The 27271-nt window shown below is 36.5% G+C and overlaps 1 protein-coding gene across 1 annotated transcript; it reads right to left on the bottom strand.

Annotated features, from left to right (window-relative positions):
• Positions 1-393: 393 nt before the first annotated feature.
• LOC134532686 (transmembrane protein 214-A) lies at positions 394-23817 on the bottom strand. Its single transcript, XM_063369390.1, has 13 exons — positions 23244-23817; positions 21998-22185; positions 20711-20984; positions 18596-18787; positions 16378-16589; positions 15603-15704; positions 15382-15493; positions 13662-13804; positions 7856-7976; positions 5820-5916; positions 4973-5141; positions 3608-3759; positions 394-1028 (listed from the first exon to the last, which is right to left on the bottom strand). The coding sequence occupies exons 1-13, from the start codon at positions 23368-23370 to the stop codon at positions 896-898; spliced, it is 2022 nt and encodes a 673-aa protein (XP_063225460.1). The 5' UTR covers positions 23371-23817; the 3' UTR covers positions 394-895.
• Positions 23818-27271: the final 3454 nt, after the last annotated feature.

Here is a 27271-nt window from a genome sequence, read left to right as displayed (position 1 = left end):
CAACTAGTTTCAGTTACCACACATCAAATGTATCAAACATAAAAAAAATTTAGTGAAACAAAATGTTTTACATGAATAGTTCTCCTTACTCTAGCCATTTACAAAAAAAAAAACTAACTGTGACAGTGATGTATATATTTTTAATTTATATCTTGCTACCAACCACTAATGGACAGATAGTTGAAATATTTTTTGAGACAAATTTCATATTTCTAGAAAAACTGAAATATTTATCACTTGTATATCAAGCAGCTCTGGTCGTCTTTTGAACCTTAAAGTAGCAATACAGTATGTTAAGATGTATTTGAACTTCTTGGTTCTTATCAAATTCTTAGTTTCACAAGTTTCAGGACAAACCTGCATTTTGCAACTTATATTTAACATATTATAAAATAAGGAAGGTAATAATTTATTTCAGGAAGTAACATACATAAAAAAAATTTAAAAAAAGTATTTTTTTTTGTTTTTAAGGAAAATGTTTATATTTTACATCAGTGATGCTTGCAAATTCATGTCCATGACTCCCACTTAAAATATGTACACCTAATTTGAGGGCACCATTATGAGATAACACAGCAACACCACCAAATCAACACTGTTCATAGGTGCATTAAAAACCCACTGGTCATTAAAAGATTTTTGGGAAACAATTGCTTGAGAAAAAAAAATTAAACTAATATTTTTCTTTTCAACAGCCATATTAAAATTGTTGCAAACACTGATTGCACTGTGCAATGCTAACATCCACACAACACTGATCTGGAATAACACACTCGTGTACAATAATTAGCAGGGATTGTGTACCTTTGAAATAAGGTCCTCAGAAGTTATTTTAATATTTTTATCATCATTGAGTGGCCATCAATTTGAAAACCTCCGATGCCCACCACCACAACTACACTGATTTTATTTTGGAAAGTGTCTGAACTTTTTGCAACAACCAATCATACGTCCACGTGGCGTAGACTTGTGTTGTATTTATGGCTCCTTCAGAATACCTCTGAAGATTCTCTGGTGACAGAGATCCCCTGAAAACAATCAAAAATCACAATAATGAAATAATGGATTTATCTAAGCACCATTGGAACACACAATTCTTACAAAAGCTAATATAAGTTTATGCAGGTTTTCATTGCTATCTTTGCAACATGACTGAATTAAGAGTGCAACCAAGGGAGAAGATTCCCAAAATAGTATGCATTTGAACTTGGACTTCAAGTACTTTATTTTTAGTAATTTGTGTTGTCTTAGATTTTACTTTATAATATCACATTTGATGCGGACAAAAACAAATGGTCTAAAACATCTAGTGCTAATGCTAACATAAATTTTTGACAGACAGTGCCAAAAAAAATTGATATCCCAGCAAAATGAAATTTTGGCTACATTCTTGGTGAGAGATTGGTTTTATTATTTTAAGGTAACCTTGTCGGGTGAAAATATGTAATATTATTTTACTGTATTATTATGTTACTACTACTAACATGTGAAATTTTGTTTGGCAATAAGTTTCTTTCAATCTATTATCATGCTTGATGGCTCTAATTTTTCTAGTTAGTAATTTGACTGGAATATTAGTGACATGCAAATTTAAAAATTTCCCAAGTTTCCTGAAAAGTATCTAATGTATCATATATCAAAACTCTACAAAATAAAATTATTTACACATCAAACTTTACATGTGAAAGAAGACAAAACAGTTGAAAACTCAACTGTAACAGCAAGTGAATATGTATTTGGATATGTTTGATTCATTCCTGAAATTTAAATTTCATTGAATGAAATAAAATTTGAGTATTTAAATATATGTCTGAAATTTTTGTGTTCCCTTTGCTTCACATGTTTCTTTCAAATGGGAATGACAATTTCCGACTTGTAGTTGAGAATAAGATTGAAAAAATTATTGAAAAACAAAAGTGACATATTGAAATTATACCATAGATTTTGAGTACAGTTAATTTATTTAAAAATCTATCTATGTATGTGAAATCAGTGACTTCTTTATCACAGTTTACGACCACGGGATCTAGCTTACGACCCATTGTTCATTATATATACTATTACAACTTTTGTAAGTGCAAACAGCTTTACTTCTTTTCCATGGCTTCCAGCGCTGGGAAACAAAGATGGTCAGCTGTCAAAATGTCAAATGCCACCTCTGTAGACTATTACTATTTTGATGCCAAGAAATGTTAATAATTATTATTAACAATAATTATTATTCTTGACCTAATTCATCAAACCGTCAAGGTGGATAGATTCTACTCTATTGGAATTCTGGGCTTTTTTTTTTAACAGTTTATGATAGAGGTACTAATAAATGATAATAAAAAAAATTGTGCAGTATGTTAGTCAAATAATACAATTTGCACCACAAATGTATTTATAAGAGGTTTGGAGAGTTCGGAGATTGGTTCTGTAACTTAAGAGCGAGAGAACCTTAAGGGTGGAATTGTTCAGATCATGCCTTGCAATACAAAATTTTGGCATAAATTATACATATCATGTACGTTTCTGTTACTTAGTGTAGCGATATGTTTATCATGTGGGGAAAAGTAAAGAAACCAATTTTTCAAATGTGACCAATGTCTTACGATGTAATAATGTACAAAAAATGTATGTGAAGAGTATAATTACAATGAATTTGGGGGAGATGCCATCCTAGTAACAACAATTTTTGTGGCTACAATTTCATTAAGTAAATGCTTCGTTAAAGTACAGTATATTTAAATAGAATTATTAATTTTTATTTTCTTTGTGATCTTTGCTTTAGCAAAAAAGAAATTTCAAATAATAACTAAACAAATTGTTATGGCACAGACACCGCTTAAACAATATGGCATCTTTCAGTGCCTGTCATATATTGTTAGTACTTTTTTTGCAGGTTAGAATATTACATATTCTGACAGTTCCTACATTAAAAGCCAATTACAATATAAACAAACTGCAAAAAAATAAAAATGTTGCGTTATAAAACGAAGTACATTAAAACTGTAGACTAAAAAAACAAATTACATTTGAATTACAAAAAAAATATATATAAATGAATGTCAAAAATGCTGAAAAGAAAATTAGTGTTTATCTTAGCCATCAGGACTTTTATGCCAGCAATGATTGGCCTACCTATTCAAAGTTTTGAGGTTATTTTTAAAATACTTATACAAATAAAGTTTTAGTCTAATGCAAGACCTATTTTGTTGTTTTAAAATTATTTTTAATAACCAAAGATTTTTTTTTCTCTGCACGAACCAAAACCGGAACAGAGAACTGAGGTTCTTCATGTAAAACCAAACTGAACAATAAAAACCAGAACCGCACAACTACATAATAACTATCTAATCTGCCAGATGAGACAACTTATAGTCAACGATAGGGGTGACATCACACCTCAGGTCGGATAGGCAGGTCTCTATGCCTTCACACGGAGTGTTTATTTCAAATAACCTTAGCCATGTTGTTAACGTAAAAATATAATTTTACCTCACTAGATCCCAAGTCAAAACTATATTTCTCTGTTATATTATATCCACATGATATTTCTGGATGATTCTAATAACCAAAAAACATATTCACACCTAAAAACATAAATTGTTTACAAATTACTTACACAAATACATTCTGCTGTGTCCATTTGAGGAATAGTTGGGAGTACTCCAACACATACTGCCAGAATACAAATGCATAGTGTTTAGCTGCCTCCCATGCAGTTACGGAATGTGATTTGATGATTTCAAGCAGCCCAGGTGCAAAATGATTAACCTGAAAACAAATTCATGTACCACATAATCCTTTTTTTTTGTATCGCCAATAAATTGTAAGCATAACTTTCTCATCAAATTTAAGACAAATGGTCAAAATCCTTGAACCATACAAAATTATATGACTTTTGTGGTAAGAAAAATCAGAAAAAATCTCATAACTGCCAAGTTACGAGATTTTCCCATGATTTGTACAAAAAATAATCTACATTAGGTGTACAGGAATTTGAAACATATTATGCTTTACGAGCTTACAATTTATTCAACCATTTTTCCGTTAGTGGAAATGTTTTTACTGTTTGTCTGTGTTTTGTTTCTGTTAAAGTATGGGAGCTCATCTTGACGTATTTTTGTCACATAAACAAGAAAAGGTGAAAAGTATTGAACAGAACTAAATCTAGTTGACCAATTGGAAAGCACAAAGTAAAATTGTGTTAGTAGACTTAACTTAAACAAATTGTAACAAGATGGGCAATATTTTAATAAAATTCCTTGTCGAAAATCAGGTCTGAAGCCTGGTTTCATGCTATTCATGTCTTTTTCGCTTTCATCAGAGCTGTTGTAATTTTTTTTTAAATTTTGGTCTACTAATTAAATGTTTTTGTGTTTCGTGCTGCTACTTGTGTGTGGCAGTGGTAAGCCATGTTTACGATTCAGGCAGTGAGTTCTAGCAGCGGGTGCAGAAAGTACGTGTGATATTCGCATCCAAAAATTTTGTTACTTGAAAATATATTTTGCAAATATTTATCACGCTGAGCATTGAAAAGCATGTCACATTACCATTTGGCTTTTCTAAGGCTGTTTTTATAAACTATGCGAGAAATGCAATAACGCACAAAACACAAGATGCAAAAAATTCAGAAACTAAATTTTAGAGTACCAGTTCATATACTACGTAATAAGCAGTAATGCAATGCAAGTATTGTTCAACTACCAACTTTCTTGCATTTTGGCTTGCGTTTTCAACGGCCATGTTAATTATTAGTTACAAATTTTTTAACTTCACAATACAATCAATAAAATAGTGTATTTATTTGTGTAGCAGATGCACAAATTAATAAATATAGTAATTTACCTACTTGTTTCATTAATACGTACACAAAACCAAATTTTTTTTTTCCAGTAAATTCATATCACAGCTCTTGTAGCCATGCTATATAGAGAGAAAACGTTTATTAATTAGATTAAAATTATACTAAAAAAAATAATCTTACCCAATTCACAACTAGTGGAGTCTTTTCTTCTAGAAAAACTTTAATGTTTCCATACAACAGGTATAACTGGTCTGCCAACACAATGCTGAAGTCCCACGCTTGTTGAAGATAGGGCTTTGCTTGCTCAACAGCAATGCTGTAATAATGTGGAACATTCACTTCTGCCCACCTGAAAAAAAATTTAATAGTGACATGGTTACATTTTCATCTATTACAGTTTACTGCAAGAGCACAGATACAAACATAGCTTTTATATCAAATACTATGTTTGAATTCTAAAATACATAAACCTAAACTGGCTAAGAAAATTTCTCTGTGTTGAAAATATGTATTGAAATGTTGAAAATTAAACCACTGGGTTATCAATTGATAATGACAAAACAATGTCAAACTTATTTAAATTACAACTTTATTTATAGCCTGAAGAAAAATAGCACAATACCGGCATATTGAGTAAAAAATTGTGTAGCAGAAGGCTACGAAATACCCATCTTTGAACATGCCTGTGAATTCATATAACCTGTTACTTACAAAATAATGAAAAAAAACTATTTCGTTTGCATTATATACTTTCTTTAACACAAAAATAGACTTAAGTGCTACGATAAAAAAAATAATTAAAATATATGCATCTAAGAATGTTGTATTTCAATGCTTTTCCCTCTTCTCAATCTAAATTCATTATATACATATATATATATATTTATATATATATATATATATATATATATATATATATATATATATATATATATACATACACACACACACACATATATATGAAGATGTCTACACAATGCTACACTTATCAAATTTAATAAATTCTCATGAAGCAACGAATACTCACTGGTAAGACTTCTGAGAGTAGTACTTGGTCCTTGCCCATGCATGTTCACCGTACTTGAGGGCTCCAATGTCTTTGAGAAAACTTCCTGTGCTTGAAGCTGCATACAAAAATAACAAATTTAAATGCCACACATAAATCAACGAATGATAAATCAAAAATGATGACGGCTTCAACTGCAATGTACCAATCAGCAATAGGACTGAATTTCAGAGCTAAGCCTTAGTTTCTTATTTCAATGTTGCACTGTGCCAGCATGCACAAAGCACAGGAGATTACACACTCACTGCAGATTACAGAGAGCAAATAGCAAGACAAACTTATTTCAAGCTGTCTTGCCAAAACCAACAATTAACAATTTTAAGATTCACTGAATGAGCTACAATTTTTAAGTAAAAAAAAAATAAGCCTCCCTTACAAATGTTTTTCCAAGCATAACTAATATTTCTGAAAAATTATTAGATGTACTTTCAGATTACAATAATATCAACTACTAACTATAAAAATTAAGGTTAAATCAAGGCAATGCCCAAAACAAAATAATACTATTCAGATTCACCGATTCCAAAGTAGCACACAAACACGAATTTGCTATTTAAAATCAACCCACAACTGTAATACCTACTAAATTATTGTCGAACATACATGATTATACCCATTTTCATTCTCTATCATGCTATTATAAATTTATTGACATTGCTTTCAAGATATGAGTAAAAAAGCATTTTTAGTTTCAAAACAAAATAGAAATTAAACAGAGGTCTATATACAGAAGCTAGAATTTGTTTTATCATCATTGAATAAGCTAATTAGGTTGGAAGGAGAGGCTTACAAGCTAACATAAGCCTAACTTCAAAATGCCACATGCCTTACTGTGACATTGGCCGGGTCTACGCCTTTGAGCCTGATATGTCTCTACATCCTCTTTCTTCTGACACATATCCTTTCCACTCTGTTAGCATGACGAACATAGTATGTGCCATAAGTGCATTTGAATCGCACGCCACTGGCCCAGAAGAGGCAGTGAGCGATGGCATTTGGACGCCGTGCCACAAGCCCATATAACCTAAAATCATTGTACATACATATATATTTTTTATCCCAGTGATATGTTTATTTCCACAGCTCCTAACATATGACCTGTAGCTTTTACTTATAATAAAAGGTTTTGCAACGATGCCATATCACAAACATTTCCGAATGGAAGCGGAACACTTTTGACATTTAATTAAAAACTGACATTATTGAACTAGTCAGTCACCACTGTCCATTCGTCGTCACCACCCAACAAGGCAGGCAGCGTGTGCACTGGTAGACTTCGTTTGCCAACACTTCTAATTCTGTTTCAATATTTACAGCTTTCAAATTGTTTTTCTTATTTATCTCTGTCTCGGCCTACGAGGTTAGAGGTGTTTCAAACCAACGCATGAGAGATGTCGACCACAAGGGTTACAACTTCAACTTCAAAGTATAACGATTTGTGCCGCGATGTTTTTAACTGTTAACTAAGGAAACGTGCGAGAGTTGTTAAGGCTAAGTAATAAATTGTGTTAACTGTAAGATGTTTCTGTCTGCATCTTGCAACCCCCCCCCCCTTCCCCCCCGATGGATGATACCAGGCACGTGGGATGCTTTGAGAGCCCACGACGTAACAACTGTTAAGCATGTCCGACGCTTAGAATGGACCAGACCAGGAGGATTGAGGCAAAGACCAGGGAGCAGAGTTAGTCTCATCACACACGGGCGATGTCGCGACCTGCAGAGAGAGTTTCGCCAGGTTTGCGCATCCATCCACATGATGGCGCCCATTTACCATACATTCTTGTGCAGCACGAGCAGCATTTGGCATTCCAACCAACTCCACGGTCCACCTTACATTCCCAATACCTAATACATAAATGGCAGGGTTGGATTCGCTGGACTTTATTTCTTTCATTTTATAATTTTTCTGGTTAAACACGAGTGGCAGAAAGCGGAATGTTGTAAGACTATCATTTGGTTTAAAAAAAAAATTCTAACCCTGTTTAAATGGTACTCACACTTGAAAGTGCCATGCTTCTGGACATCATATGCCAAAAGAGCGGATATGATCAACAACAGGAAAAAACTCCCCAGCTTCCATGGAAATGATCTTGACACTGTCATCTTCTTCAACAGTTCCTGAGGGCAAAAAAAACTGCCTTCAATACAATACTGTGTTCTGTAGTGTGTGTATACAATGAAGGAATACAAACAAGTGTACAAACTAATGAAAATTAACTACACAAAGTACCTATGTACCTATGTAAAAATCTGTAAATATCACTGCTGTTTAATTTTTTTTTTCATCAAGAGCAGAGTGCATGAAAATATTTTATATTTTGTTTACAAGCCACACATCTACATTGACATTAGATAAGAACAGATTTGGTTCTACTACACGATACAGAAAAAACTTCAAAAACTTTATACATATATCTCTATGTATTAAAAATCTATCTTTTTACCTATCTATATTTTTATTTAAACTTTTTCCTGCCATATGTGCATATTAAAATGCAACATTGTGTCATAATTTCAAAGTAATTGGTTAAGAACTTTAGGAGATTTAAGGTTTTGAACGAACAAACATTTACACTTTTATTTATATGGAGAGAGACTTGTATTTCATCCTAGTATCAGGGTAAAGACATGCATAGGTACAGCATCAAAACCTAACCAAGTCTTTAGATACTGCCCCTTCCAGCTTGATGGCCCTCGTGACAGAGAAGTGCAGGAGCATAAGCAGAATATAATTTCAAGACGGAGGGATAGAACCACTTTCCTCACTGTTTGAATTCAAATTCTTCACTTTTGTTGGTGGGAATGAAACCCTGTTGAAATGGGTACAGAAAGGACAGACCATGAACGGAACACACGGAGGAAGTGGAGGCAAACAGAAAGAGGGAAATGCTCATTCCTGGTGTGGACAGTGTAGGGGTGGAAAGGAATTGAGGGGAAAGGTATTGGAAGTGAGGGGTGCGAAAGACATACGGAGAAAGCTAAAAGTAATAGGAAATTGAAGTAGGACTCCATGCCAATGGGTGAAAACCCATTGCACAAGTATTTTATTCAAATTCAAAAATACCATTAGAATTTTCTCAACTATAGTATACATGCAACATGCTATTGCCCCATTTCACTGAAGTTTGTTTGGATGAGGTTAACCATTAATTAAGTTAAAACATACAAAATTAAAATCTTCCATAAAATATTATTTAGTAGAAAGAATATAATGGGGAAAGTAAAGTATTCTCATTGTGTTACCACAAATGTGCACCCTTTAGATTCTCAGAGCACAGCAGAGCGATTATGGTAGGTACATCTGCCTACCTGCAGCAACATAAACACTTCACTTAGCATACTTTATTTTGAAAACATTTTTATATTCTTAGCTAATATTATTGTGTGAAGATTTTTTAAGAATTAGTATTATAAGCATTTCTCCGTTTATATTAATGGTTTTTACATGCAACTTTTCCTGTCTACACAGCCCTCCCCCCTAACAAGTTTTTTTATTTTTATTTTAAATAATCCAGTCAATTGAAAATCGCCCTTTTGCAGCTGCAGGATAATAAATCAACATAAGTAGTACTTAAAAATACTATTTTTATCATTTTCTTAAGAGCCTCAAGATTACCCTTCCCATACTATTCCCAAGGTAAAATTCTATTTCATTTACGTAGGTACGTACAGATAAATGCATTCTGTAAATCGATACTCACAATGAACTAACAAGAATTTAAGTACTTTATTCACTGGCCATAGCACTAATTTTACACCACACAAAATCGTTTAAACGTAATGTACCAAAACAAAACACAAAATACAATTCATTCGCCCACAAGCTATCGACGACCTCCCAGTCGCCCAGAATTTACATTACTTGGCCGAGCCTGCGAGCCTACATCGAACGGCGCATGTGTACGTCGAGATTTGTCACGGCGCAGACTCGCGCGGGGCTGAAGCTAAATCAATACTGCGAAGAGCGAGCAAAAAACCAAGAGTCTAGCGGCAGTACCGCTACTTTCTGCAACTGGCTGCAATTGCCGAGCCTTTCCGAAGTTGGCCGATCGGGAGCGCCTATCCCCTGGATGTTTTTTATTTTTACGCGCGCGTTTTTTGTCTCCAGTATAAAAAAGCCACACAGATTGTTTAGTGGATGGTTGGTTATAAATTATTAGGAAAGTATAGCTACATTAAAAATACTGTAAAATCATTTTATGGTTGCTTAGCAAATAACTTTTTAATATGTAGCTATCCAGCGCTAGGAAACCGTTTACATGATTTCACAGTATCTTTAATGTAGCTATCATAACCAAACAACCGCCCACAATGTTTTAAAGTATTTACAATGTAGCTCACCTAACCTAATTGACCATTAATTATCATGTCCTTACCTGAAAATTACAATTTGCGTAAAATTGCAAGGGAATATGGGGCGTCCCGAGAATATTTGTGGAAGGCAAAGACTTCCTAGATTTTATACGGTATGAAAAATATGCAAATCCACGAAGTACGTTTCTTCAATTAGGTATTTTCCTCTAAAAACAATTACAAATAAATACCGTTGCCTTGTTTATAGTCTTTCCTTTTAACAACACCGCCATATTTATTTACAATGAACAAAAAAAACGAAGATGCACGATCGGACGTTTTGCTCTCTCGTCTGTGAAAAGAAGGCTTCCCGTTGCGGGATCGCGCCGCCGGCCCCGGAACGAGCATGAGCGGTGCGGCATTTGCAGCCAGTTGCAGGAAGTAGCGGTGCTGCCGATACTCTTGTAGCAAAAAGAGATTAGTTAATAAAAATAAAATAAAATACGCGATTCAGAGCGGGTAAACGATTTTGTAGATATAGAAGTTGTCTCATAAGTTTGACGAACATCAAAAATTAATACTCCTATTACGTTCTCTGTGTGTTAATACATATTTGTTTTTGAAAACGAGTGTCTGACCTTGACCCAGAACACAGCTTTTTATAAACAAACAAGGATTCGCGTTTTACTGTTCCGTTTCTTGTGTAGTAAAGCTGAAAATAAGCTAATCAGCAAAATGTTGCCGACTATGTATCGTATTGTTTCAGTAAACAATCGGAAGACGCGCATTACATTAATATACGTGAATGTCTATTTAAAGATAATTAGGCCTGATATAATAAAAAAATTCAATGATGGACGGCCATTTTCCGGCATAAACATGCTTCAATTTTTTTAATTAAAAAATTGGTTGTCTGTAAAGTCGGTTTACGGACGATAGTTTAACGTGACGTCAGAACAAAACATTTATGAAATTATTGCATACTTTTATGAATAAAATTGAATCATTTTTATTGAATTATCACTATTTTGAATGGTTACAAAGAAGGAGTGAAATGAAATCTACAATTTAATTGATGAATTTACTTTTATTTGCACTCATTAATTCAAATATGTTTATTACTTTAATGAAGAGATTATTTTAACTGTAACTTTTATACGTTTGCTATTTAACTTCTTCCAAGCTGTGTTATTCTGTTAAGGATAGGACGATGATAGGAAAAGTAGGAAATGAATGGGAGTGTTTCAAGTTTAATGTACCTCGAAAAAGTCAAATCGATGGTTGTTCCAACCGAGTGGAAGAGAAATAGATGCGGCGCAATAGTACAATGAGCGTAACGGGACACAGCATAACGGGACACTTTTTCGTGCGTGCAGACGGCGTTCATCGATTTATTAAACGTCACGTCAAAAAAAAAAAAAACAAGAACCTTCTAACAGTTCTTGTCAGAACGAGAACAATGCGTGAATGCGATGATTGATACAAAATTCAGGGAAATATATGGTTTATAGAACTAAACTTGGATGTTCAATTGGTAAATAATGTATCAGTAATTGCTGTACTTCATAATTTGTTAGTATGTAATTTCATGTTTCATTCCTGGACATTATTTGTAATACATTGTTCATTGTAAGAGAAGGTACATGCCTTAACTGCACCAAACAAAAGTTGAATTAATCTTTAACAACTGATATTGATTATAAACAAATATTTAGAAACCTGCAGTGAACCGAAGGTTAGTTATTTCTTCATAGAATGTGAGTCTTAAAGGGTATTAGGGACCAATATATGACTCCTGACCCACTAGTTCCACTGCCCCTGATAGGTGTAGGAGTTACTGCAGTACTGCAGGTAATATTTTTGCAGTACAAATCCATTGAAAAAATAATTAATTCAGCCAAATTTAACATCACAAAAGTTTACTCTAACTTTGAATTTCTTGGGGGGGGGGGGGGGTAGGACACATGGGCTTTTTTTTACAATCTAAATTGTGTGTAGCTAGCTAGATGCAACAAACATTTTTTTCACAAGAGCAGACCATAATGAAACTAGTTCAACCAAATAACTAATATAAATAATCAAAAATTGCTTACCCTCCAGGCCTCTCTCTTAAGAGCCCAGATATCTTACTAACACTACATGGTGTTATTGTTAGTATGAATCAGAATCATTAATTCATTATCTTTTGTGATTGTCAGCAAATTTTTTTTACAGCATGCTTTGAAAAAGGTCAGCTTTATCTATTTTGTGAACAAGCAACATGCTGGTAGAGGTCAAAGATAATAAAGTTAGGAGAGATTAAAAATATTCTCTACTTGATTATCAGTTTTACCATGTTGAAGTCAAACAGCAGGGTTTTTTCTATTCCACATACATATTTACTTTGAGATTAACTGCAATAAATCTCATTATAGAATGTAAAAATTAACACATTGCAAAAAAATTGTCACAATTTACAAAATATTTATATTCAAACAAAAATAACCAAACAGCATGTGTAGGGGTAATTATTAACAACAAATTAAATAAAACAGTTAAGTCAATACTATTCATTACCAACTTCACTATACACGTACTAGTAACTGTTAGCTGTCAAGAGAAAGAATAAATGTTTGTTTGTTTGTTTGTTTGTTTATCGTCTTTATTGGTGGCGAAGTTAAGGCGGTACGCCTTCTCTTACACTTAACCACTTTTCTGCAATTACATCAAAGATTTGAATATTAAAAACTAAGCATGATATAGACTAAATGTGTCATTCATTTGTGAATAATTTTAGTTTTTATGTTGGCTCAAAATCTGCAAGTCATTGGGTTTGTGAATTCTACTGTAGTTACTAACATTTTTGGTTAGGTACTATAAAATTTCTTTCTCTAGTTATGTTTAGTTAGCAAATTTGAGAACATGTTCATTTTTATTAATTATATTGTCATTTTAAATTAAATGGATATTATCAGCATGTTAGACTTTTGATGGAAGGACATTTGTACGTTTAGAAAAGAAATAAAACTGCCAGCAATAGTGGCTTCCAACCCACTTCTTCAAATGCTGAACCCAGATAGAGGGGTAACACAAAACTAAAGAGCCAACCAGTTGAACTGTCTTAATTTCAAAAATATTTCTCCAATACTATAACCACACAAAATGAGCTAGCAGCAACATAATACATGATTGTAACCTTCAATGTATTTTGCCAAGCATAGAATAAAGTCAATTGTGTTTGAAGAAAACCATTCAACTCACTGAAATGCAAGATTCCCAACATTGCATGATATTCAATTTCTCATTGTTAGTCCTAAGGTTTTTTTTTTTTAATCTGCATAAAATATGCACTACATTTTATTTATTTATTGATCCAATCTTGGCCACCGTATAACAAAAAATGAGAAAATAGCCGGCCATTAATATAACATGAGTGTTGGTACACCGCAAGAGAATATCTCAGCTTCCTCGATTCTCCAGTGATGGTGTGAATAACAATGTGTGTCAACAAGAATGAGTTTAAGTACGTACCTCAGAGTATTTCTGGCAATCCTGCAAGTGGTCTTCCTTGTGCTTCATTTTCCTCAGTTCGTCATTGGTCACTTTGAAAGTGGTCAGGGTGTCCCACAGTGTCTTCAAGGGCAACTGGGCTTTCAAACTCTCCCAACGAGAATCTGCAAAAAAAAATTTAATTAATAATGTTTCTCTTATGATTTGCCATGCAAAAATAGCCAATTTTTCAACGCATGATTCAATAAAGATGGATCAAAATATGCTTGAATAAAGTTTGACTTATATAACATTCCCAGTATCAAAGAAGTAAATTTGTAGGGATGGGACAATGATGTCCTCAAAATACAGAATATACCATCAAACCCCACAGTAATCAAAGTATTTAATATTTGATTAAAAATAGTCAAAGGAAAATATCACAGGAAATAAAGCAAATGAAAAAATTGAACACTATAACCTCTGAAGATTCTTTTGTAGATTTATTTCTTCATACTTATCCTGTTACCATTCTCCAAAATATTGTACTTTGAACCTGTAATTAATAAAATTATAATATGCATTTTTACTGAAAACTTAGTTCAAGGAATAAAATATTTAAAGGGTTAAATGTTTCAACACAGTAGTTGATATTTTTAATTTATTGTACATTATATTTTGGACACTTGAAACCTATATTTGGATTCCAGCAGTATATTCGAATTACTCTTTGGGATTTGAATTCGAGATTCAGATTCAAGCTAATTGGGATCTGACCCATTGCTAGTACAATGTCAGCTATAATAATATCATACATAGGGTGTGTGAGTTGGTTAATTTGCTTTGAATAAGTCAACTTGAAAATACTGAACCAATTTCAGAAACTCCTTCACTGTTGGACATACACAATTATTTTTTTTTTTTAAATATATGTTTTCCATAAGCTATGGAAATATTTTGTAACTGCAAGTTCAGAAACACCACCAAATATACTGTAATATAGATTACAAGTTTTATCAGCGTAATAAATCTCCACGGCAACATTCACTATGCTTCCCCATCCCTTGCTGAAATACTATTCTGTATCCAGATTGTCCAACGGCAATAGGCCTAGAGGACAACTCAAAAAAAACAGCTACTACATATAATTTGAATATGTGAGCCATCTAATAGAGATTCAATGGATCGGACTCTTGATATTAATATAGGTATCAGTTTTTTTTTATAGTGATTCTTCAAAGAAAATTTTCTCAGTTAAAATTCTTTATCTACCAATGGAAGTTGGGTACTACAACCATTCTTCTGAAATATTGCATTAAAATTTATTTTGAAAAGCAAATACGTATCTTCAAAAAAACTTAAATAATATAATACATTATTGTAACGAAATTGGGCATTATTACACTGCCACACTTAAGTATATAATCAAATACCAAGTGTCTTGATGATGTGTGGATGAATGCAGTTTTCAACCAGATCATGCTGCTATCTAATAATTTAATGAAAAAAACAAAATGGTGGTAACCACTCTTACCGTCTCTGATTTTCACAACTGGAAAAGATGCCTTGCTTGCTACGTGCACTAAGGCAGAGGACTGGGCATGTTACAGTTAACATCCTGACTCGTGCGTTTCTGTTTGTAATGTGAAAGGCATAGCGGAGATCAGCTGCGATCAAATATTACAACTGGCGCCCATCACAAAACAGAGCCCAGCAGTCACACACTTGCATGTGCACTGCATTTATAAACATCAAAACTTACCCAAATGCTTTAGCAGAACAGCTGACTGTGCCAAATTCTTTGTGTACAGTTGTCTCCAAATGCTGAAGGATTGTTGATCTTTGGTTAGGCACAATACCAAACTATTCAGTAACTGGAAAATTGGACATGCATCGCATTAATAATTTGTTATTCCAAAATCTTGGTGAATTTCCTAAATAAAAACCACTCCCCCCCTCCCCCAAATAAAAATAAGTAAATACCTCTTCTTTCAGTTCTTTGCTAGCCGATGGCCGTAACCTCTCCAATAACGGCTGAAAAAAGCTCTGAAGTCTCTTTTCTGGGTCTTTTTGGAATGCTTGTGCCTGAGGAATAACATGATTAGTGTGTAAATCTACTACATTGCATGAGTATATATATTAAGAAAATTCATAATTTATAATACATACTGATTTATCTTTTATTTAATTGCTTTCTAATACATTAATCCCAGTTGTATCATATTATAAGAAAAAAGCACAATGTTAATTACAAAATTTATATTTTGTTAAACTTATTTTCTAAAAGTATTTTAATTAAAATTCTTCAGCCTTACTCAAGTAAGGTAATTTTTATAAAAGCTGGCACAGTGCACTAATGGTAGGTACATAAAATTATTTCAGAGGATGAATTTTATTTTTAAAAATATTTTTCAAAAAATTTCAAGAAAATATTGGTAAAAAAAAAAATTAATCAATTGTAAAAGTTGATTGGCATTACTCACATTCACAAGCACTGAGTCGGTACCCATGTGGTTCGGGGGCCCACTAAAATCTTGGAGCCTGTCACCTCAAGGCTCTAAGCATAACCGAATGACACTAAACCCTATCAAATCATATAAAATCAAACTTAAAACCCTTATAAATATTTTTAAATCATCATAATGAGTGTATTGTAATGGTCTTGTACCGGCCATCCATCCATTCTGAGCTGCAAATAAATCTCCAACTGGAGCATGCATCTCATGCGATGCCAGTTCTCCGAGGATGGGCGACTCACCCTGAGAGGACCGGAGACCCCCAGAAGCTCCTGCCGCAGCGTGTTCGGCAGTCCCGGCTTCGGGGAGTGAATGACGTCGTACACGGTGAAGAACTGGTCAGGACTCAATGGCTTGGTATTCGATTTGCTGTTGAGAATGTCTCTGAGGTAGCCAACCACAGCACTTGAATAGTTCTTCATCTCCAACACAGGCAGCATGATCTCCTGCCACACTAGGAAGGAAGAAAGTTGGCCCACATAAAACCCATGTAAAGTATTACTATCAAGAATGCAGTGCACTTAATTTTATGAGACAATTATTCATAATCATAAAAAAATTACGTCAGAATAAGTTTATGATGTTTTTACAAATAATAGCTTGGGCAGCTAAAAACAGTTGCATTAATTCAAATTTTAAAAAAATCTATGTACCTGATACTTGTATGAAGCTATGGAAAGGGCCTCAAATTACACCACAAAATACTCACACACACAGACACAATTGAAAACCACCTCTCACCATCCTGCAAAGAAGAAAGTAGTCGTATCCAAAGAAATGAGCGAAGAGCCAAAACTAAGCAAAGCACCATAGCACTACTGGTAATGAATACACAAAGAAAAACCACAGCAAGACATATACAAACCACCCACTACAAAAATTTCTGACAGATTTAGTAACATAGCAGTGCTCCAGATATGCAAGGATCATCAACAGGCTAGCCAGTCTTTTGAAGAAATGCAAATTACACACATTACAAAAGTCTTCAGAAAAACTACAAAACTGTTTACCCTCCATAACAGACAAAACTCAAACCGAACAACTTGCTGAAATCTACAAAGTACCATGCTCGTGTGGCCTGGTTTACATAGAAGGGCAACCACAATAGTCAAAGGATCACAAATCTGCCATAGTTGACCATTCATCCCTAGCCAAATAAAGTGTAGATTTCTACAAATTTGAAATCATATCCAACATAGAGAATTGCCAGAACAGGACAGTCGGATAAGTTATTGAACTATTTAAACAACTAAGCAACATCAATAGAGAAGATGGCTATAAGCTGTGTAAAACACGGGCACTACTTATGGAAAAGCAAAAACTACCACCTGCAGAAAGCAAGCGGAGCACACATGGTCTCACTCAGATTGGTCAACAACAGCCAATGAGGCAAGGCCATGTATGACTGGTCGATAGAGAAGCCAATGGATACGAGAGCCCTCCTTTGATTGGCTGGCTCTAGAGTTAATAGGATGTTTCTCATGAATGGCCACCTGAAGACAACTGACAAGTACAGAGCCCTACTGACTCATAGCATTCAGTTGATTCTCAACAGTGAAGATGCTTTTTACAATGTGAGCGAAACATCTGTCCACACTACCACTGCAACTATCAGAAAATTGCTGCAAAAGCCTGCATTCTACTACGCTTGAGATTAAGCAACAATATCATGAAGAGTGATAATATCAGTGAACAAAGATTCTAGATACTTAGAACTTAGTTTTAAATATCATATCCTTTACATTATTATATGAGGGTTGACACCCTCTCTGACGTAAATGATTCAGAAATAATGTGTTTTATGTAATTAATATTTCACAATGTATTAACTGAACTGTAAAAATTAACAAAAAAAATATTAATATTTTCATACTAATATCTGGTACCTACAGAGCTAGATTTTCTGTTTTGCATAGACAAGTGGACAAATTTTCTTAAAATGGATATGCTCCAGAAAATGGAGCACAAAAATGTGTTAAGTTTCAAAATGAAACAAAGGTGGGAAAAAAATGGAAACACATCTATCAAGTTAACTGTAAACATACCCCACCATCATCAATTGGACCAATTTTTATCTATCCCAAGTTATTTTACTGTGTTGTTTTCAAATAGCTTAAACTCACAATGCTGGAATAAAATTACTAATTAATTAATGCAACACTAGGTCAATTTTCCTAGGTTTAACTATTAAAAAAAATGTTTTTGTACGAGCTGTGGCAAGTTTTTTTTTATATTTATCCAATATAGGTGGTATATCCACCTTAAAGTTGTGGTTTCTTTACAAATGGCGCTCCTGAGAAGTTTCATCTTAAATCCTAAGTGTATATATAATCACACAATAAAAATTACTTGTAACTTACAATGTTGTTACATTAGTTCATTTACAGCCTATATAGGCTTAATCTTTTAGCTACCCACTACTTCATTAATTTAATTGTGAAGTTGATCAAAATCTCTTACCTTTCAACCCCACTGACAAATTTTTAACTCCACCTTGCCCCACTGCCCAAAGGATGGCCAATCCTATTGGCTGACGATTCTGATAAGAATTTCTTATAGTGGCTATCTTAGGAATGTTGTGTACTGTTATCTCTGGATTCTGGAATGCTAGAAGCTGCAGCAAAACCTTATAGCCAAATATTGGCATATTTCCTGTAACAAGAGTAATTATTTACATTATTTGTTCATCAGTATTCAGGTAATAATAAGTATACAAAATATTAAACTTACCAACTACAAATATGTGTGTATATTTGTCTCAAATGTGACAGTTGTCAAAAGTAGTACCAATGGTCTACATATCCTTCTGCCAGTGTTTGTGAACAACTTTATGTCATTGTCAAGTGTTTGTAAACAAACATCATGTGATGTTTGCAAGAGACAGTAAGAAATCGGTACCATTTATGCTCCTTTGGAGAACTTTTTTGTCACAACTTTGTGTAGCCTAATCTCCATAAAGACCTAATCTATAGACTTATTCCCAACTACAATAAATTAAACATGTAAATAAAAACTGTAATTTATTTAATAAGTACGTAATTCAGTATCTATACACAATCTGTTTATAGCATTATATATATGTAATATTAATAATATTTCTGTTCATTAATTGTTAATGTCAATCTATACATCATTTCCTAATTCATGTTATATTGTTTCACTTGTTTTTATAATAACCATGATGTAGGTATTGTAACCTTATTTCTGTTTTTGTGTTAATTGTGTCATTGTATATGCCCATGCATGTTTGGTTTTGTTCGGGTCGCTGCTGCTACGTGGTCCACTCGCCGTCCGTGTATTGACCGTTGATGCAGATGGTTTTGGTGTGTCCACGTAGCAGCACGGATCACTACTGTCCTTGCCTTATATATGTCATGCCCACCGCCCAAGCCCTCGGCTGTTGGTGGGCGTGTAACAAAATTGAAATAAATAAATAAATGACACAGATTATACCTATAGATGTAAAATGTAATTGTAAAAGACTGTAATGATTGTCTAGTTTTAAAAAATTAATTCTTTAAATGGAATCATTCGAAATTGCCGATAGGTTACTGCTAACTCAAATTTTCATAAAATGGTTATGCATGCTGAGACAAACAGTCATGAGCAAAAAAAAACTTAACATGCTATTATTGCATTATGATAAACCTATACTTGAAGGGCAAAGTTATCATCTGCACACACACACAACATTTAACCTGACAACACAAACTTAGAAACAAATATTTAAATTATGCCTTTTATTTCCACTCTCATCACATTAATTTGATGTACTAAAATAATTTGCTTGGAGATAAAGACTAATTTTATGTAATCTATTGACAAGAAATCTTTCAGTAACTGTTGAAGTAGTCCAGTATAATTCTGTAATGTAGCGTACATCTCTGCATATGGGTGAGGTGTTAAGTGATAGAGCAATCTCATGCATTCATGATCAAACCTCTATAAAGGTTTTTAGAAAATTGTTTGAACTGGTGCATTTAATTTTGTCATGAACCAAGATACTTATGAAAGAAGTGCTAGCAGTCATCCTTTTGATTTTATCCAAAAGGTAATATTGTAAAGCTCTTTTTACTTGAAAAAAAAAAATCTAATGATTGTGTGTAACTTAAGAATCAATTGTGTGGTCCCCAACCATCCTGCGGGTGTTTTGACGGAAATTTACTGTTACTGCGTTAGGGTAATTGTCTGCTTGCTCCCCTGTGCTGCAAACCAACCATTCACCCTCAATGCATGCTTGTATATCGTGGGCGTACAAGGAAAAACCCTTTTAAGTCCGTATGATGAAATTATGAGAAAAATTGATTTTTATATTCATATGGGTTTTGAAAAATATTGTAAAATATATACGGTACCGAAACATGTTTAATCTAACATAATAATATACTTGACATATGATATACTTTTCATGAAACACATTAAACTGGACTTTTGTCATATGAATATCTCATGGACTTAGTTGGGTTTTCCTTGTACGCCCACGATATGTAATTACAAAAAAAAAAAAAATGGTAAGAGGCACAGCAACACATGTCAGGTAATTAGCTAGTAGCTAGTTGAACATAAAGAAATAACCTTTGCTCATGTCGCTGGCCATGGCCACGAGGCACATCTCGTAGAAGTGGCGTGCGGTGGCCTCGCCGGCGGCCTGCAAGGCCTTCAGCGCGACCTGCCGGACCTCGTGCGGCAACGCACACAGCGGGTACTCGGTCGACCTGGAGGTGGCGGGCGACGTGTGGTCCAGCTTCGCGTTCAGGTACTCCGCCAGCCCCTTCAGCCACGCCAGCGGCGCGTCGGGGAACCTGGCCTGCCCGATCCCCAGCTCGGAGCTCAGCTCCTTCACGTCTATCTGGAACGCACGTCGCGTCCCGGCTGGATTGTCTTCACGGGCCGGCAAGAGCCCCCACGTCTTGGTCCAAACCAGGGGCGTAACCGGAAGGGGGGGGGGGGGGTTAGGGGTTCAAACGCCCACTTAGCACATAATCTTTAATTAATTTCTTATTCATCACTCAAACAAATTTCATATTAAAATTAATAAAATTTTTACCATTACAATATTTAAGTTCCGAAAACTGCTAAAATAGCACTATTTTACACCTTAAAATCCAAATTTTCCCGGGGGAGGACCCCCAGACCCCCCCCCCCCTTTTAGTACGGGGGGGAGGAGGGAGCATGCTTCTTAACACCCCCCATACACAAATCCTGGCTATGCCACTGGCCCAAACAACTGACAGTTTTAAAATAAAGATACATCATAACAATAGAAAGTTAAAACACACTTAGAATTAGTTCACTGGCACGAAGAAAAACTACAACCAAGTGAAACTCAAAATCAAAAAGATTAAAAAAACAATATAAAGGCCTCTTACAGTGCTCACTGTGGAGCATGTAGAACAGTGCCTCAAAATGTCCATTTACTTAAAGTGCTGCCGAGGGAACTGGTAAAAGATGGGCGTAACGAGGTTAGCAGTTAGATGTGTGAAGGGGAAATGGAAGAGAATGGCGAGGGATATGTTGAAATGTTTTGAGATTTAGCGAAAGTACAGAGAGAAGAATAACTTTGTATGAGAAGTGTGTGTTAGCAAGGAATTTGGAATAGTTCAGAAGAAGTGTGTGGCAAACAGCAACGAAAAGAAATATCACTGCAGGTGTAAATACCTGGGGTAGTTAAAAACAAATTTGTTTTCATTAAGAAAATAAAAAAAATTAAATACTAACAGCTGCAAAGCTGACACCTCAATGAATTTTTCACTTACTTAAGTAGCTATACTTACTATAAGGTTTTACATAGATTGACCCATATTTGAAAAGAAAAAAAAAAGTACAGTTTAAATAATTTACAATAATGATGTTAGAACATACCTGTGATGCAGCTGACTCTAAAGATTTAGGAACGGGAGATTTCTCTTTCACCTCCTTTTTCTTCTCTGGCTGTTGTTTCTTTTGTGTTTTCTTTGCTTCATTGTCTTTTTGCGAGTCCTTTTGTACTGGCTTGCGATTTTCTTTATTGTCTAAAGAGTTGTACAATGATTTCACTTGGTCTAAAGGCACTGCAACAAATCCATCACACCCCTGTTAACCTAAAAAGAACTTAATGTTCATGAATTAAAAGTTGGAATGAAAGTTAATAAGTTGGCTTTTTTTTAACCATTCCTGCTCAGTACACATACATAAAAATCCTTTTGTAGTGTATGAATATATTTTTATACTGACAAACGTATGTGTTAATATAATGTTGAGGCAAATAATCAAACAGTCCAAAAATATTCCTTTTATCCTACTCATTCATCAATCGCTACCAGCGGGCGATACGTTTTGGTTCAGTACAAGTAGGTGGTAAAGGAGGAGACACTGAGGAGACAAGAAAAGAAAATCAACAGAACCTGATGTACTTACTTGAACACCCAAAAAAGATCTAATGAGAGGGATCAACTAAATGGGACACAGTAAAGTGGCGAGTAGAGCTCCATGCATATACCTAGAGTTGCTGCTGGAGGAGGGGCGGTGACAAGGAGATAGGTAGGGGCAGTTAGGATGAGCTGGCTGGAACAAACAGCAGCATGGATTCAAGATGGCTCAGTTTTTGTTGGAAGCAGGGGATGCAAGGAAGCTGAATGTTGCTACTTCGTTTTTGTGACTATTATTATTATTTGTGTATGTGCACAAATCAACTCACATCTGTTATTAAGGTGAACTCTTATTAGGTTTTGGTACCACGTCACCAAGCAGTGGGACAAGTCAGATAATATTTACATTGGCCTCCTACCTGGGCACATATACAATGTGCAGAGCTTCAGAAGAAACCACGGGGTGAATACTGCTCAAGATATCCGAGTAAATTGTGTTTAAAAAGGAATTTAGGAATTTGCTGAAGGCAGATGGGTGGTTCTGTTTCCTTGTTTCATTTTTAAAAAACTTTTTTTAGGAGTGAAAAGTACTACAATGCATTGTTCAAAATAATTTTTAGACATGAAATACCTGGTACGTATAAATTTAAAATTTCTCTTTTCGAGAAAAACCAAGGAACTACTGTAGTACTCAAAAACAGTTTTTATTTTTTTATAGGTACAAGTGGCACATATTCAGTTACATCCCTTGATTTACTTACATATGTCTTCCACCTTAGGTGCATTTTCAACAAACTTCTTACGTTCATTTTTCGTAAGTTTCTTAACAGCTTGATTACCACCATGCTTCTGCTTGTTTTTAACCACAACTTCCCATTGCCCGGACATATTATAATTTACGCACAGATAGGTTTGAAAAACACAGAAACTGTAACTCTTCACACCTAACAATAATAAATCAGTATTTCAATAAAGACGCGTCCCACTTTTACTTAACCTAATAACAACATATCCCAACTCAACTTCTGAGCTTCTGTCACTTTCTAATACGGGCTTTCTAACTACACAACAGCTGAGAATAAGAAACGAACATATGACACAAATTCCATACCAACATACAAACATTTATACAAACTTGTTTAAGTTTTATTTCTCGTTTCAAAGTATATAGTCTGCCCTCAAACCCAAGAAATAAACAAAATATACTACAAAAATGTTCATAAAATTCTAAAATAACACATAAAAAGATGTTATATTTAAAAAATATTTTTTTAAACATATCAGTAACGTTTACTAGCCTGTTATTGAATAAAAAATTGACAGCACACCAAACAGCAAACACACATACGAAAAACAACACGTGGAACCAGCAAAGAATTAATTTGTTGGCCTTCGGATAGAGTAAAAATTTCTTTAAAATAAATATACTTTTCGAATACATATCAAATTTGGAACAAATAAAATTCAAAATAATAATATATACTACGAAAATGAAATACTTATACTAGAACCAAAAATATTTATAATAAATGGTAAATAAAAAAAGGTTAAATTTTTGTTTTAATTGTAATAGTTAGACAAATGAAAATGATGAAACTTTACCTCTGTTTTCTATGCTTTACAAAGTAAAGAGAGAAATATAGGAAGACGTTATCTGAAAATAGATATAGGGAGGTGAATTGTGAACAATTCGGTCAATTAACTTACCAAAGAAATGTATAAAGAGTTGACGTCGTCCCAAGTGCTCCTCTGGCTCGCTGAGGCCATTATTGCCAGTTGCTGCTTCAAGCTTGCGTGTGCGCCGGCGCCCGTGCGTAAAAGTGCAACAAAGGTTTTGTTTATGTAATTATGTGAGTGTGTAAATATATATTTGTCTTGTTGTGTACCTGTAGATGTGTTTCCCAGGCGACTGAGTCGTGTCTCCCCGCCTGTGACCATGTGGGCTCCACGCACTCGCACACGAAGGGAAGAGGGGGGATTCATGTGCGCGCAGCAAGGGGGGGAGGCCGCTGAGACGTCGCGGAGCGTGGGTGGAGTTAGTCGCCTTAGTGGGATGAGAGAGTGCGGTCGCGAAGATGTGAGTGAGAGTCGAACGGACACTGTCAGTCGTGTCACCGTTGTCACGTTACCATCATTCGCGTTGTCAGTCACATCACCGTCGTTCGCGTCGGCAGTTATGTCACAGTCTTTCGTGTCATCGTCATTCGCGTCACTGTCAGTCACGTCACCGTCGTTCGCGTCGGCAGTTACATCACAGTCTTTCGTGTCATTGTCATTCGCATCACTGTCAGTCACGTCACCGTCAGTCATGTCACCGTCAGTCACGTCACCATCAGTTACGTCACAATCAGTCACGTCACCATCGTTCGCGTCGGCAGTTACATAACAGTCTTTCGTGTCATCGTCATTCACGTCACTGCCAGTCACATCACCGTCATTCACGCCACTGTCAGTCGCGTCACTGTCGTGTCACTGTCGTGTCACCGCCAGTCAGGTCACTGGTAGTGTCGTGTCGCGCTCAAAGAGCATGGAGCCGGGCCTCGCCCTGATGGACTGTCACAGATGGGAGCCCATGTACAGTGTGTGACGTGTGCAATAAACACAACTTAACATCATAAACTCTTTTATTTCACCCGAGTTAGGGTAGTTCCCTTGCCACGCGGCACGTACCCTCTCTACCGGAGCAGCTGGGCAGTGACTCCGAACCACGGGAACGGCCCTAACGTCGACAGAGTTAAACCATACCAACATAGATCAATTAATAAGTTTATAGAATTAACATGGAAACTAACTACATTAACCGACCCCAACACATGGGTATCTTTACGAACAGTGTCGAACACGGGCCAGTTTGACGCCGCCGTCAGTGCTCCCTCTGAGAGCACAGGCCGTTATGTGTCCTCAACACCTGATAAGTGCCGCGCCCCGAACGCGCCCGCGCGCGCAACGTAGTGCAGTGCCCCGAACGGCGTGACGTCAGTCACGGCCTCCTACGTGTGCAAAGCGCCCGGCCGGGTGTGGCACTGCGCAAGGGTATTGTTTATTCATGCATTCGATAATATAAACAGAAACTAACAAATCTAAAATCATCTATAATCAATGTTAATTTAATAATCATTTTATAAAGGGTTTTAATTCACAAAACTGGCCGAAGTCATCTTCCCGCGCTCCGCAGTTTTCCCGCGGAATTTCCCCCCTCCCTGGCCCCGGCGGCCAGGGAGGTTAGAGTCGCCATCCAGCACGCGCCCGGGCCGGCAGCCCACGCACGGGGGGCCTTCAACTTTCGCGCCAACATTCTGTAACTGCAATAGGTAATTATAGTCCAATCGTTTTTATATCAGCTCCCCGGTCGGCCCAAATCGGCCGTTAGCGATCTCGCGCGGTCTATCAATAAAGTGTGTAGTCCATCCACGGACCTTTTATTTCCTACGTAATTAATTAGGTGACCCCTAGTGGCACCTGCGCCTCACGCTATTACGTCCCACCTCGGGACATAGTTCTTTGCCCACGCAGGGCGGCACTGCGCCAAACGCGACCACAAACATTCGGACGAGTCATCAACTGGGACTTGCCACGGCCACGTGTACGATATCGTTCAAGATTCCCACGCGTCCGTACCCAGCTTAACGTGGCCCTCGCCACCACGCGGACTAGCCGCCTGTGCATATCCTCCTGTGCGGGACGTACCACAGTGATTTAGTGTAATGTGTTTCCATAGTAAATTCGCGGGACCTACCGCCCTTATAGTGTAATGTGTTTTCATAAGTAAATTCGCGGGACCTACCACCCTTATAGTGTAATGTGTTTTCATAAGTGATTGGCGGGATCTATCACTCACGCACCTCGCGTTACGTCCGCGGACTTTCGCATAAACCAGGACAGGTTCATCGTGCGCGGAGCTTAGGTCGACGATGAAGCGGCCAGTTACCTGATCGTGCGACATGTAGAGTGTGCTACGCAATAAAACGACTACAAATACGTGTGCATTTCATTAATCAGGCGTCCTGGGAGGCCATAACAGCCCGGGGAGTCCTTTGTCGCCGCATCCCTGCCTGCAGCCACGAGGCCAGGAACCCCACCCTTGAGATTCAAAATTAACCCACTAGTGTAAATTTACGTAAATTCAGATCAGGCAACGGAGACGGCATCAAAATGGCGCCCAACGTGGGGCTAGAACATCACAAACTCTTTCGACAAACAAGCCAAGAAAACGAAACGGAGAATTTAGTGGACAAAGGGCTCGAGTAGGGACAGTGCAACAGCGCGCAGCGTGGCAACACCACGCGACGGAGCGGCGCCGCGCCAGACGGACAACCCCCGCCCCCGCATTCCTGCCCGCGCAGTACCCCTCCCCTCCTCCGCCCGAGACCACCCCTCAGCCCGCACGTCACTCCACTCACCACCCCTTCTCTCCTACGCCCTTTACCACCCCTCAGCCCGCGCATCGCTCCGCTCACCACCCCTCCACACCACGCTCCACCCCCAGGTCAGCTGTGAGGGGTGACGTAGGACAGCCGCGAGCCAAGCACAGTGGAGCAACAAGGTCATAAGTCACCACGAGTCCTGAAGATGAACGACTTCCAGGAGGCTTACGAGGCATGGGCAAGCGAGGGCTACCCATGCCCAGGGTACAACTGGGAGTACGAGGAACAGGACGAGTGGGAGGATGACGTCACCGCAGAGTACACTGAGGGGCCGGAAGTAGACTGGATGCCGCCACGACTGTACCACATGACACAGCACGCATCGCCGCTTCCACACACGGCCAACCACCACGCCGCGGTCGCGG

The sequence above is a fragment of the Bacillus rossius genome, chromosome 6 (genome assembly GCF_032445375.1).
Source record: "Bacillus rossius redtenbacheri isolate Brsri chromosome 6, Brsri_v3, whole genome shotgun sequence".
Taxonomy (NCBI): Eukaryota; Metazoa; Arthropoda; class Insecta; order Phasmatodea; family Bacillidae; genus Bacillus; species Bacillus rossius.
Note: the sequence above shows the minus strand (reverse complement) of the source record. Positions and strands in the feature narration are given on the sequence as shown.

Excerpts from the sequence above, each read along its gene's own strand:
- LOC134532686 (XM_063369390.1), bottom strand. The coding sequence starts at position 23,370 with ATGTCCGGGCAATGGGAAGTTGTGGTTAAAAACAAGCAGAAGCATGGT. Across the intron at positions 5,142-5,819 it reads TACTCTCAGAAGTCTTACCA|GTGGGCAGAAGTGAATGTTC; the intron begins GTGAGTATTCGT and ends ATTTTTTTTCAG. Across the intron at positions 1,029-3,607 it reads ACACAGCAGAATGTATTTGT|GGGATCTCTGTCACCAGAGA; the intron begins GTAAGTAATTTG and ends GATTGTTTTCAG.